The sequence below is a fragment of the Passer montanus genome, unplaced genomic scaffold (genome assembly GCF_014805655.1).
Source record: "Passer montanus isolate IOZ18808 unplaced genomic scaffold, ASM1480565v1 scaffold166, whole genome shotgun sequence".
Taxonomy (NCBI): domain Eukaryota; kingdom Metazoa; phylum Chordata; class Aves; order Passeriformes; family Passeridae; genus Passer; species Passer montanus.
In genome coordinates this window covers 183,330-197,899 of record NW_024363827.1, presented here as the reverse complement: position 1 = coordinate 197,899, position 14,570 = coordinate 183,330, and the positions used below count along the sequence as shown (strand labels likewise).

General features: G+C 44.5%; 2 protein-coding genes across 3 annotated transcripts; one reads left to right on the top strand and one right to left on the bottom strand.

The window, feature by feature from the left end:
- Nucleotides 1-1,311: 1,311 nt before the first annotated feature.
- On the bottom strand, nucleotides 1,312-7,576 carry CRYZ (crystallin zeta). 2 transcript variants are annotated; one of them, XM_039703647.1, is made up of 9 exons: nucleotides 7,537-7,576; nucleotides 6,879-7,003; nucleotides 6,388-6,540; nucleotides 4,993-5,156; nucleotides 4,330-4,381; nucleotides 2,916-3,065; nucleotides 2,419-2,520; nucleotides 2,174-2,269; nucleotides 1,312-1,921 (listed from the first exon to the last, which is right to left on the bottom strand). In XM_039703647.1, the coding sequence occupies exons 2-9, from the start codon at nucleotides 6,987-6,989 to the stop codon at nucleotides 1,760-1,762; spliced, it is 990 nt and encodes a 329-aa protein (XP_039559581.1). In that variant the 5' UTR covers nucleotides 6,990-7,003; nucleotides 7,537-7,576; the 3' UTR covers nucleotides 1,312-1,759. The 2 variants fall into 2 exon arrangements, with proteins under 2 accessions (XP_039559581.1, XP_039559579.1); XM_039703645.1 differs by having other exon boundaries at nucleotides 6,879-7,006; nucleotides 7,537-7,572.
- Nucleotides 7,187-11,228, top strand: TYW3 (tRNA-yW synthesizing protein 3 homolog). The gene is made up of 6 exons (XM_039703666.1): nucleotides 7,187-7,717; nucleotides 7,965-8,045; nucleotides 9,389-9,487; nucleotides 10,286-10,357; nucleotides 10,625-10,758; nucleotides 10,946-11,228. The coding sequence occupies exons 1-6, from the start codon at nucleotides 7,187-7,189 to the stop codon at nucleotides 11,148-11,150; spliced, it is 1,122 nt and encodes a 373-aa protein (XP_039559600.1). The 3' UTR covers nucleotides 11,151-11,228.
- The last annotated feature ends 3,342 nt before the right edge of the window (nucleotides 11,229-14,570 follow it).

Below are 14,570 nucleotides of genomic sequence, written 5' to 3'. Positions count from 1 at the left end.
CATTAGAATCTGACAGAAGAATAAACGTTATATGATATTCCCAACAAGTCAGTCCCAGTCCTGCTGTGCCATTCTGCCACGCCACCTGGCAGAGAGCAGCGATAATGTGGTATCACAGAACTGCTCTGACACCTTCTGGTGACAAACTCCACTACAACCACGGCCCTTGGGACAACAGCCAGAGACTTGCTCTGAATTTCTCCTCTAAACACCATCCACGATGCAGTGGCAGCACTCAGCAAGAAAGGAGCCACTGCAAACCATCAGCCTCTCATTCATGTCACAGACCCCTACTAAATTACGACTGAATTAAAAATAATTTAATATGTGAACACAATATAGAGGAAAGGTATATAGTTTATATGCACATCATCTCCACAATCATATCTGTCATTACTTTTAACCTCTGTTTAATACCTTGATAGCAAGAGGTGTTTTACTTTCTCTAACAGTTGTCAAGAGGAGTAGCAGATTGCCAGCATGACACCACGGCTCAAGCTGCATTCTGCTTGAGACAACAGGAACAGTCAGCACCTTTCACCTGGATAATCAGCTGAGACACTAGCTACACACACCACTTACACCAGGTGAACCACTTAAATCACATAAAAAACACAGCTCCCTACTCCTGTGGCAAGTGCTACAAACAAGGAAACCAGCTTCCTTGTCCTGGGGGAGCCTGGAGGGAGGGAGGACCCCACTGCACCTCGGCAGACTTTCCCACTGCTGAGCTGGCCTTGTCCTTCTCTCCCCAAGCAGCTTTCTGAAACCACTCACTGAAACACTAGATTGAAATCATTACTCTAGAAGCATTCCACCATCTTTCCTGGCAACACTATCTGTTGTGCAATGGATTTAAGGTGTATGAGAACAAGACAATGAGAACAATGAAATGGCCCTGGTGTCATGACAAAGTGACCCCACATAGACATCTGCACACAAGCCCTGGTGCTGAGGCTGTGCCCTGCCCACTTCAGTGGATGGAGCTCAGGAATTTCACAGGAACTCTCCGTGGCACCAAGCCATGCAGCCAGGGATCCAGGAGACTTTAATAAAGCTCATAGGAAGAACTGAAATCTTCACAATCAGCCATTCACCATCCAGGAATCAGCTGCTTCGGTCATGATCATCATTTCCAAAGAGGCAAATCCCAGCATGCAGCTCCAGAGTGACAGTCCCTGTGGATGAGCCAGGATACTGTCACCTCAGACCTCTGTCACCTCAGAGGCACAGACAAGTAGAACTGCCTTGGCTCCAAACAGTTCATGTTTTGAAAGATTCTGCCCATCTTTTGAGCTGGAAAGTAAACTATTTTGTCAGCAAAAGTTTTTTTTTCAAGTAAATTATGTGACAAAATTTGAGTACAAATTTTGTGGCTAAAAGAATTTACAGTTCTAATTAACATAGTGAGTTATTTATTTTTGTGTATCTGTAAAAAGCATCTTCATTCTGTGTTACCTGCAGTGGCCTCACTGTGCCTTCACATGGACCATGATACCAAACCCTACCATTCCCTGCAGCACAGAGCGCGCCAGCAGGGAAAATTTATTATTTCCACATCAATCATAAAAGCTACCAAAATTACAGTAAATGCAACTCTGCTCATTACAAAAGGAAAATGTTAACTAATTCATCTAAGTGGGCATTTTCTGCTACTGTCAAACATGATCAAAGGTATGTTTATAACATACATTCAGTGAACCATGTAAGCAAAGGTGCAGCTAGAACAGCTAAAAAATAAATGGGGAAAGATGCTCCTTTATAGAAGGAGCACCATCTTCCCTCGGGCACCACTGCTACAAATAATGTCTTCATGAGCCTTGGCTACTTTCTCCAGGGGATATTCCAAGCCCACAACAGGTTTCAGCCAGCCAGCTTCTATGCCATCAAGGACTGCTGTGGCACATTCACGCCTTTCCTCCTGCATGTGACAAACATAGTGTTTATGACAAGGGCTTTACAGTTCAAAATAGTACTAGCAATTTATGCAAGAATTAAAACAAATTCCACAACCAGAAAATATTTTATGATGTTCTGAGATTGAATCAAAACATAAAGGAATGAACTAAGTTTGTTACAGTGAAATTATTCTTTCATTCCTTCAAATAATTTTAACAGTAAATAAAGGGGTGCTGGAACAAGCAAATAAAGCATACTTAGAAATGCTTCTCACCTCAGTTGCAAGAAACAGACTCACTCCAATTATGCTGGACTCCTTGCTCATTGTGTCTCTTGGGTTTATCTCAATGCGTCCTCTGCAGCCCACAACCTGCCCAAAGGAGTCCAAAGCATCGAGTCAGAGCTGTTCAGTGTGATGCTGAATGCACAAAATCAGTGACACGAGCACTCAGCATCACCTCCCTGCTCAGGGACACAAACACCCCTGTCACCCTCCTGGCCCAGGACACAAACACTCACCATCACCCTCCCTGCGTAGGACAGCAGCTGCAAGTCAGCATCCAGGTTGACATTAGAGAGCATTTCTATGATGATATCGACTCCTCCCGGCCCTGTGCATGCCTGTACAGGACACAGGATATTGTTTTAGTGCTTGGTACCACCATTTCTTTTAAACACTACAGAAAGTATCCACTTTACAGCTCATTGTTTAAATTTTCAATACAGTCTTTGTACTGCAGCTGATAGCTAATGAGCTGAATTGTAGCACATTTTGCTGTGTTAACTTTTGATGTGATCCCACACTAGAATTTGCTGAATGTAAGAAGTTCTAAATGCCACTGCTTGTGAGGAAAGCTCAGCTCTTCCAGCCTGAGAAAGTTTTTCCTTGTGTAGAAATGAAAAAGGCAGTGCACTATTGATCCTAAATAAATCTAATTTAAAGTCTTCACAAACAACTGTTCTCATTTTGTTAAGAACAACACAACCTGCACTCTTGAGTCCAGACACAGGCCTACCTTAATTCTCTCAGTGTAATTTGGGTCTCTGTGATTAAAGGCTTGGTGAGCACCGTTTCTCAGGATCACATTCATGCCCTCCTCAGTTCCTGCTGTACCCAAAACCTTCAAACCACAAGCTCTGGCAATCTGACATGCTGCTAGTCCCACCTGAGGGGAGAAAAGAAACCAAAAAGATAAATTTATTTTACCTCTTTCTTAGAATTTTAGATATTCTACCAGCAACTTGGAACTTCCCCATTTAAAAAGTTAGTCTGGTAAAGTGGTTTTTTTGGCCAATAATTTGGATTTTAAAGACAGCCAAATACTCTTTAAAAAAGAAAAGACATTTACTGACGCATGGTAAATTTTTGAGGGTTTTTAACAGCTATCAGTATTTGACACACATCAATGTAGAATGCTGAGTATCTGTCAAACCTGGGCCCTATATTTTTATACAAATCCAAGGAAATTCTTCTCTTCACAGAATCACCTGCTATTAATACCAGCACTATACACTGCAAAGAAAATCTGCAGGCACAAATTTTATTAGCATTACTTCTTTAGAAAGTGAATTCTCAGTGCCTCCTACCTTGCACTCCAGTAAGAATAGAAGCACTACATTTAGTTTATGAAAATTTAAAAAAAATACTTATGATGCTAAATGCCATTCTAGTATCTCAGAATAAGACATTAATTCATCTTTTTGTTGTCTAACAAATACTTAAGGAAACTTAGCCTGTTCACAGCAGCTGTTTGGTGCACCACCTGAAAGTGAGGAAGTGCAGAGTGTGGGAGACAAACTAAAATGTTGAGTCATGGAGATATGAAATAAGTTTGCCATGTAAACCCAAAGAAAACTAGAAGTGCAATTTTGTGTAGCATTCAATCACAGGTTTATATATTCCAGTACCTTTCCTTGTGCAGCCAGCTGTTGGCTTATGGGTAAAAACATGAGAATGTAAACAGAAATGCACAGTCACCCTGCACCAGTGACCTATTCTCAGAGGACTGAGAACAATTTATACATATTGGAAAACTAGAGCTTTCTGCTATCAGCAATAAAACTTCCAGACCAACTACACCTGTTTAGTGTGTGACTCTCAGACTGGGGAACTCACACCAGCACTCAACATATTGGAAAACTAGAGCTTTCTGCTATCAGCAATAAAACTTCCAGAGCAACTACACCTGCAGCAAACACCTGTTTAGTGTGTGACCCTCAGACTGGGGAACTCACACCAGCACTCGTGCAGTCTCACACTTAGTGGGAATAATAGGGTTTTTCTAAGAAAGTGTATCCTAGAGTATCTGGAGTAAAAACCTAATCTGCTAATCTATTGATACAAATATGACCATAACTTACATCCCAAGAAGAAGCAGATGCAAGGACAGAGAGCAGTGTTCTGTACCACTTGCCTCCTTGAATACTTACCCCCCCACTAGCACCATGAACCAGCACGCTTTCCCCTGCTTTGGCACAGCCTCTGAGTGAAGAACACAAGAAATGTTGGCACTGTGATTGCAGCACAGACTGCCTGAGCATGGGGCTGCAGATACTGACACCACATCGTTCACACAGCATTGCTTCCAGTTTATGTTCCAATTATATTCCAATTTATGGCTAAACAGATATCTCAAGCCTTTTTGGGAGAACAAGGAGGCAAAATAAATCCTGTGACTGTTGACTTGAAGCAACATGCAGCTAGTGAGAGCCTGGTACTGAGCCTCAGTCCAGGACTTTGGCCTGCCACAGGAAAGCAGTGGCTCTGCTCCACAGCACCTGTCTGCTTGCTGAGGAAATTAGAACTATTGCAATTTTCTTCCCCAGCCAAAATACCAGTGAGTACTGAAAGGGAGTCACATATTTTATTCCATGAAGCCTTTCCAGGCAGGTTCTATCAAGAAAAAAAAAGACTTAACAGGAAAACACAGTCACAAGCTTCTAGATTACAATTATCTGACAATTGCATCAGTGCAACGTTTTTAAGCATTTCCCTCTCACCAACCTCCCCCTTTTAAAGGTCAGTGAAAATACGAACTTCGGTATTGTAAATACCAAAGGTTAAAGTGCACAAACAGGGATTGGGTGCCTTACTTCTGGAAAAGGGCCCGGTAGGCAGTGAAGTAGGGCACTCCGATGGCTGCCCCCTGCCTGAAGTCCAGCTTGTCCGGCAAAGGAAAGACTCTGTTGGCTGCAGCAACTGCATACTCTGCATATCCTCCAGAAAGTGTTTCAAGGGTGAAAACTCTGTCACCTTTCTAGAATGGAGGGAGGGAACACACAGAAATCAATCATTTCCCTTATTTTTCCTTAATAAACATTAAGATGAAATTTACAGACATTTAGGCTATTGCCAAAACCTCTTATATCAACAATAACCAGTTACATTTGTCAAAGAAATTTTTACAAATTCTGATACATACTATCAATGCAACATGAACTGTGTAATTTCTTATACTTAAATCTAAGTATCATAACTATAACCCCACCCTGCAGTGTAACACACAAACCTGACTCATTAATATGAACCTTAATGAACTTTGACTGAAGTCAGGAATTCCATCCACAGATTACAAATGCAAAACCTCAAAAGCTTTTACAAACACAAAAGAAACATTTCTAAATTATTTAAATGTGGGAATATGTATCCTCTTAATATACCCTAAGACATCTCTCTCTGTCATTCAAGCCAAGAACATCACAATTGTCAGAGGAAGCAAAAAGTCACACATAGCAGATACAGCAAACTGTTGATAAGAAAATATGAACAAAGGGTTATCAAGAGAGAAGAATCATCTATTTCTCAGATCTCCCAAAATTGTTACATAAATTCCAAATCAGGAAATTCCAGCCCAAATTTACCTACAATTTTTATTTTTGTTTGGGACCAAATGTCTAATGACTTAAATGGGAGAACCAACTAAAAAACTAAATTGATGTCATAGATATCTTTTAGCAAATTGATATTTGCCTTCTCCTGTCCCAAGATTTTTCCACTGAGAAATCCAAGTAGAATTAGTAGATAGGAGTAATACAGTATTTGAACAATTTCAGCAACAAATAATAGAATTTATGGAGCTTTATAAGTAAGCCATTCCCATTTTTCAAATACTTGACAGAAAAATTTTCAGTTCTGCCTGAAATTACTACCCCCAGCAAGAAGCATCCAATCTCAACCTTTTGTGAAATGCCATAAAAATAGCTCCAAACCCCAACTTTTGCACACCAGATATCACTGCTTTAAGCAGACAGACTGCAGTGCCTCTTCTGAGACCCCTGAACTTCAGGAGGGCACAGCATTCCTCACAGTCCCACCAGCAGGCTGGTTTGCCAGTGGGATCCCACTGTGTGCTTTTACCAGGCCGTGAAGGGGCTTCCCCCCTTGAAGAGATTACGTGATTATATGCAATGAAACCAGGTACAGCAGCACAGCAATCAGCCAAAGAGGACCCATTAAACAATAGTGAATTATGCCCAGTGTGTAAGTACCTTGAATGCAGTCACGTGTTCCCCAACACTTTCAATCACCCCAGCCACATCCGAGCCAGGAGTGTAGGGTAAAGCAGGTTTCCTGGCATAAGTCCCAGAACGAATATATGTCTCAACAGGGTTTACCCCACAGGCATGGACTTTAATTAATACCTAAAAGAAAAGACACTTCTTAAGCAATAACTAAAAAGATTTAGTTCTTCCATTCACAGCACGGTGTTGTAGCATTTTTACTGAATTCTCAAACAGCCTCTGTAACAGCCCAGTGTCAAAGTGAAGCTAATTTCAGGGAAATCTTGACGTGGAATACATAGCCCACCGCAGAGTAAAGTGCCCACATTTGTTAAGCATGATATCTCAAGCAGTACGCACACACTGACCAAAACTCACGTACTCCAGGTGCCAGGTTCTGGGTTGTATCTCTCATTCTGTCCTGCAGGCACTTGTTAACATTCATTATCGCTATTTCCCTTCACAGAGCTCACATATACCTGGTTTTCTTTTGGAACAGGAACTAACACATCTGACTGCAGTTTAAGCACTTCAGGGCCACCAAATTCAAACACTCGGACGGCTCTCATCACCCTCCTGGTGGCTGCCATGGCGGCCAGAGGATCTGCTGAAAGAAACAACGAGAGCCCTGCTGGCTGTTGGGGCGGCGGGGACGGCCCGCGGGCACGGCCTGGGCACGGCACACCGCGCGGGGCCCACGCGCAGATCGATCCTGCGATACGGGACCGGGCACAGCGAGGGCAGGCCCCGAGCAGGGCAGGGCCTCCCGCTGGGAGCGCCCTCGGGGATGGGGAGCTCGGGGAGCGCGGGGAGCACAGCCCGGGCCAGCGGGGCTGTCCCTGGCCGAGGGGCGCAGGGCCGGGCCGGACGGGCCCAGGACACGCGCTCAGCCCCGCCCACAAACACTCCCCCGCCGCCAGGCCCCGCCTTTTCCACCGCCCCGCGGTCAGGCCGTGCCCCGGAAGCGCTCCTTGCGGTCAGGCCCCGCCCCTTGGAGCCGCTCCCGTGTAGCCGTCTCCCCCGTGTCGCCCGGCCGTGCCGCCGTGGCTGTGGCGGTGGCACGGGTGGCGCAGAGCCGCTGCTTTCCCGTCCCGTCCCGCTGGACGAGCGCCGGGGGGCCCCGCGCCCACCGCCTACCTGCGGAGCGCCGCTGCCGCGGCGGAGCGCTGACGCGCGGCGCAAGGCGCAGCGGCTCGCGCAGCCCGACCCCAGCCGCAAGCGCGCGCTGGACGCGCGGGCCGCGGAGCTCGTGCGGCTCCTGAACGCGCGCGAGCGCTTCTGCACCGCGAGCTCGTGCGACGGCAGGGTGACCGTGGTGGTGCGTGAGGGACGGGACAGGCAGGGTGACCGTGGTGGTGCGTGAGGGACGGGACAGGCAGGGTGACCGTGGTGGTGCGTGAGGGACGGGACAGGCAGGGTGATCGTGGCACTGGGTCTGCTCGCGGTGTGAATGGGCTCTTGCTTCAAGGGATGCTTCTTTATTTCCAAGGACCGTTTTTGTAGCAGCACGAGATTAAACCTCACCAAGCTGCCAAGCCATATTAATGGTTTCTGTCCATCACTAGGACACAGACGGCACGGGTATCCAGAAGAAGAACTGCACGTGGCTCCTGGTAACACATGACCCATGTGTCAAAAGCGATCTGGTATGAGCACAGTGAGACACAGCCTTTATATTTATTCTTAGAAATGCTCCCGGTGTCATGGAAAACACATCATGTCAGAGGGCTTTTATTCCTGCTACTGGGGTTGATACTCTGCTCTCAAAATTGACTTTTCCTTAGATGTGTTGCTTAATAAATTCTTCAGACCCATTTAGAGAGAATGCTTTTAAATTCAATATTAAATTCTCTGCATAGTTACAAAGGCAGCTAATATTCCAAAAATTTATATAATTCCTTGCTGTCTGGAGTCATATTTAAAACACTTGAATTAAAAAATCTCTTGACCCCAGCTTGCTGTGCTAGCAGACAGCTGAAAGTGGTGTAACAGGGAATCTCTTATACTGCATTGTTAATTTAGTATCATTAAATACCCCAAAATTAAAAACATCTATAGTGCGGGGTTTTTCACTTTTAGTATGCTTTCAAAATAATCTACTCGTTGCATATATTGCTTTGTCCCACAAAAGAGGCAGTTGCAAGATCAGCATTTTCTCATTCAATTCATAGTTCACTTTACCATACATATACATTCTCACACGTGCACAGAAGTGTCCTCCAGAATATTTGTTTTCATTAGTATTTGTTCCAGCAAAGCAAAACTTGCTAAAATTTCAGGCCATGGATGACGCAGTGGGGTTTATTCTTAGAAATGCTCCCGGTGTCATGGAAAACACATCATGTCAGAGGGCTTTTATTCCTGCTACTGAGGTTGATACTCTGCTCTCAAAATTGACTTTTCCTTAGATGTGTTGCTTAATAAATTCTTCAGACCCATTTAGAGAGAATGCTTTTAAATTCAATATTAAATTCTCTGCATAGTTACAAAGGCAGCTAATATTCCAAAAATTTATATAATTCCTTGCTGTCTGGAGTCATATTTAAAACACTTGAATTAAAAAATCTCTTGACCCCAGCTTGCTGTGCTAGCAGACAGCTGAAAGTGGTGTAACAGGGAATCTCTTATACTGCATTGTTAATTTAGTATCATTAAATACCCCAAAATTAAAAACATCTATAGTGCGGGGTTTTTCACTTTTAGTGTGCTTTCAAAATAATCTACTCGTTGCATATATTGCTTTGTCCCACAAAAGAGGCAGTTGCAAGATCAGCATTTTCTCATTCAATTCATAGTTCACTTTACCATACATATACATTCTCACACGTGCACAGAAGTGTCCTCCAGAATATTTGTTTTCATTAGTATTTGTTCCAGCAAAGCAAAACTTGCTAAAATTTCAGGCCATGGACCACGCAGTGGGGTGTTGTTAACTCTTACGAGAGAAAGTGCTCTGATTTTTATATAAATATTTTGGTGTATTTTCCAGATGACAGCACTCAAGAAAGCCACTGGTGATGTTGTGTTCAAGTTTGAACCGTTTGTTCTTCACGTGCTGTGTCGGGAGCTGCAGGATGCACAGCTGCTGGTAAAGCCACGTCAAGTACAATGTGGCATTGTTCTGTTACATTCTTGCTGCAAAAATAAAAGTATTGGCTCCTGGGTAAGCAGTTGCACTTAGAAACAGTCCCAGGTGCTCTGTGTGTTTAATAATCAGGGTAGTAAAGTAAGCTGAAGAAAAAACACAGCTTTAAACTTGGTGAGAATTTTACCATACTTAGAAAGAAAGAAGACTCACCTGCAATTCAGCCTTCGAGCCGAAGCAGACTGCTGCATGAAGCACTACCTGAGGGGCCTGGGCTGCTCTCCCTGCCTGAAAGGGCTGGATTTTAGATGGTGCTTTGCTACCAGCCAGGCCATTTGGCTCCATTTTCAGTGCATTGAATGATGCCTTTGCCTTCTGCTTTTGCAGTATGACTGCGGAGAGCAATGTGTGCCATGCTGGGCTTGTTTTGGCATTTGTGCAGAAGAGCTGAGGGGCTCACGTAGAGTGCAGCTGCACTTGTCGTTGTCAAAGGGTGGCACAACTGCCTGTGAAGTTCCTGCTCATTGGGATAAAATAGTTCAGTGCCTAGAGAGACGTTACATGCCTTGTGCACTGATGGATTCAATCAGGATCCACCATGGGCCTCTGAAAAATACCCACCATTTGTGGGTTTGATCTTAAAAAGTATTTTAATGTAACTATTTTTTAATAACTCTGGATAGATTATTTGAATACATATTTTGCAAATTTGAGATTGTGTGTTGCATTGCAACGCGTCCATAAATATTTTTTGCTGTGAAGGTGTACAAGACCTGTTTAGGCATTTATTTTTTTCTGCAGCATTCGGTGGCTATTGACTCTGGATTCAGGAACTCTGGTATTACAGTTGGCAGAGGAGGAAAAATTACAATGGTAAGGACTCTTGACTTAATTACATCCCTTACAGTACCATATTGTTACGTTAACCTTTATTTTTGTACCAGCCAAGACCTGACTGATGCTTAAGAGCTGTCACAGGGCATGCTATAGCAAAGAAATAGCTTGCTGCTTTACGTGACAGCAACCTAAATAATCATATGGTTAAGCAGGTTTTTTACTATAATGAACTCCCTACATTATTTAAATAACCTTCATAAACTAAAAAATTTTATTCCAGGTAAATAATGTGTGTGTTTTCAGGCTGTGCGGAGCACTCACTGCTTAGAAGTTCCATTGAGCCACAAAGGGAGATTGATGGTCTCTGAAGAATATATTGAATTTCTGGTACATGTAGCCAATCAGAAAATGGAAGAGAACATAAGGAGAATTGACAGGTTTGTAAGAATACACCAGTTCTGTTCATGACATCTAATTTTTCTTCAGTATTTAGTAAAATGTTAGTAACCACTTTTCTCCCCTTGCATGTTTTGATTACATTTTAAAAGCATTAGTTTCTCAGAGTAATTTGCAGATCCTGAGGAAATCTATTAAAACAATAACTACAGACTTGTTTCTGTCTAGATTCCACAAAGGCTTGGAGCTGGCTCTGGAAGCTGCTGCCCCTGCAGACACCTTGTTTCCCAAGGGGCCAGAGAAGAGCCACTCTGTGTATGTGCACAGAAGAAAGAGACGGACTGCTCAGGAACAGGCTGATCCCAGCAGAGAGCTGGAGCCCCAGGATGATAGTGAAAGCTGCCTTGGCCTGTTTGCTGAAATCATGATGTAGACTAAGACATTTGAAAGCAAATGGTGAACTGGAAAAGTTATTGTAATGCTCTTTTTAAGATATTTATATACTCCTGTGGTCCAAGTAGTAATACTGTCATGGACATTGACCAGAAAAAAAGGTAATTAACAGAATAGTGAGCAGGTGTAGCTACAGGACACGGAGAACAAAGCCGTATAATGTTTTGTGAGTTTTTAAAGTGTACTGTTGAATTAACAAAGTGGTGCTCCATCAGTTATCCCAGAAACAACTGGTTTGCTGCAGATTTTCGCTGTGTTCTCTGCGGCAGCACTTCACTTCCAACTTGCTGGGTTTTGCAGAGCCAGGCAGCTCTGCAGGTTTCTCCTTCAGGAAGGGGAAGACAGGCAGTGAAGGCTGAAGACCATCCACTTGTGAGACAGCCAGTACGTGTGGTGGAAATTCCACAGAAACCTTCCAAAGCAGCGCTGTGTGCACCGATCTGAGACCTCATGTGCGTTTGGGCAGGCTGGTTAAAGTATGACTCAACCCAGGGGCATAGTTTCTAACAGTGCTGAGCTGCTGGCCAGGAGCTATGTGAACAAGATTGGAGTCCCACAGCCCGTGGGGCAGCAGGCAGATGGTGGAGCAGCCCACGGTTGGGCAAAGCACAGCAGCTCCTCAGGTGTGGGGATGTGGCTTCTGCCACAGGTGTTGCTGCAGCCTTGTTGGGATGCGGGCTTGTGTCAGACCTTTGCAGTCACCTTTTTCCACAGACCTTCCTCTCCACTCTGAGGGTCAACTGCCTGTCTGGGCTGAACTCAAACCCCAGGGCTTCCATCAACAAGCAGCAACATCTGCCTCCATGCAGAGGGTCCTCCCCAGCCTGCTGCTTTAGCAAAGCCTGGGAACCCCTGTTGCCATTCCCACTGCTGGGAGTCCCACCATTCCTGCAGATCCCTCTTCACCACCTGGGGGGGACACCTTGCACACTGAGGAGGTAGTTGTTGCTTGTGGATTTCAGGGAGTTTGTTCAGAATGGTCTGAACCCTCCTCTGCATGTGGCATTTCTTAAAATGTCTGGCACTGGTCTGTTGGGACTGACGACACCAGCACCAAGCACAGGCAGTGCCCACAGACCCTGTAACGCTCCAAACCCTCACCCCATGTAACAGCACTACAGTATTTACATTCTGAGAAATACAGTTTGTCAGAAACTGATCCCACATTCCTCTGAAAAATGATAAAAAATTCAGGAAGACTTTTTGGCATCTTGACACAAAAGTGGTACCCTAACTGCATTTATTTCTATCGTCGCCAATGACTGAAGACTGTTGGGGATCTTGTACTAAAACTAAACAAGACACTACAACAAGACAAATCAACAGAGAAGGATCAGGGAGATGTTTCTTCAGTATGTAGAACAGTTTTTGCAACATTTTTCTGATTTTTTTTTTTTTTTGGTACCCCATCCAAGGTTGCAGATGATGCTGAGGAGGTTTCACCACCCTGACACTGTTCTGGGACCAGCAACACTTTTCTCCATGCACCACTGCCCTTAGACCTTGTCCCGTGCTCACCCAAGTTCTACCAGCTCATTTTGAGGTTAATTTTGTCAAGATGTTTTATTTGCAGCTGCTGTATGCTGGGCTGTCATTGTGTGGGGCACAGGCAGCAACTGGGAAGAGCATCCAGAGGCAGCTGGAGGCAGCACCCTTGAAAGGGGGATTCTGGGGGTTGTGGCTGCAGGGAAATTCACCGATAAGCAACAGGACTCCTAAAACTGTCAAATCTTTATCATTTGTAAGTGTGCTTAGCCACTTAATTAATCTAAAAGGTATTTTTATACTTGCTCTCACTGTGTTAAATTTCTTAAAATTACAATTTCACTCCCTGTGCACTCAGTTGTTTCAGGGGAGGCAAATGGGTTCATTCATTCCAGGAACTGATTGTCATTTCTCAGCCCATAGCATTTCACATCCACACCAGGAAACTACTCAAATCAGCGCCGCAGCGTTCCCTGTGGCTGTGCTGCAGGTTCCGAGCCAGTTGTGCTCCCCAGCACATCCATGCACTTGGGCACAAAGTCACTTGACCCATTCGCTGGGATAATTCTGTGCGTGTAAATCACAGATGTCAGAGCACAAGTGTTCGCTTGAAACAACTTCCTCTGAAATTCAGGTACTTAAAATGGTTTACAAGAGCATGGCAGTAACAGCTGCAGAATGCAGTGAAGTCAGTGTTTTCACATGGGGTTAAATGTCTCCAGACCAGGGTGGCTTTGCACCTCTCAGCTTCCACTTCTACCAGGACTTCACTTGAATTTAAACAAGTCTCCATTTAATTTAATCAGTCTCAAGTTTTTTTAATTTATCACATTAAATGTATCATGCACTGGAGGCTTAGCAGCTCTTCAGTATTTTTGGTTACTGAAAATACACAATTACTTTGTAATACCTTGTGAATTTTATTTTACGTAGTGGGATATTATGGGAAATGTTTTACTTCTGATCCACCCATAGTTGAAAGCACCTCAGGGGAACATGCTGGGTGTTTTGTGACAGAACTTTTGAAAAGGTGTGTCTGTAAAAAATTTGTGTCTTTATATAAATACCTACATTTGCTGAGCTGCTAACTTCATTTCTTCACACCAGGAGAAAATGAAGCTGGTAAGAATTGCTGTCAAACATGCTGTGCTGGCAGTGGTGTGACAGCAGGCAGCTACCTGGGGTCAAGGTCAGAGAATTCTCAGCTTTTTTTTTTTTTCTTAAATCAGAGAATGACACCCAAATTCCATATAGAGATTACATGAAAGATCTTGTTCCACTTTCTGGATGCAGTTTATTTATGGTACCTGAGCAGATACGCTATTTGGTCAATTTTGTACTAGAGGGGAAAAGCTTGTTTTCATTTTCTGCAGGATCCTGTGAAAAGAGAAATATTTTTCTCAAAATCAGGTTTTATAGTTGTAATTGTGATTTTTGCAGGGTAGTTCTGACAGCTCAGAGCCTGGTTGTTGGGTGCTTGGCCCAGCTGGCAGAGGACACCCACTCTGCCCCATCCCACACTGCCCGGCTCTGCCCCATCCCGCATCCCCCGGCTCTGCCCCATCCCGCATCCCCCGGCTCTGCCCTATCCCGCATCCCCCGGCTCTGCCCCATCCCGCACCTCCCGGCTCTGCCCCAGCCCGGACCGGGCGGAGAGCGCGATGCTGCGCGGGCAGAACCCGATGCTCGGCTCGTCCTCTCGGTGCTCAGCTGACACCCTCCCTCTGTCTCGGGGATTCGGGCAGAGGTGGAAGGTGCCGGCAGGACCAGCACTAACGGCGGGTGAGAATTCATTCATACAGGCACTGGAGTTCCTCCGTGTGAACAGAACAGGATTTTTCGTTTCTCTAAATTAGGACCTAGTAAGTTCTTTTTTATCGTATTTTAACGCTGCACAGGGAGCGTAGCTCTCCCC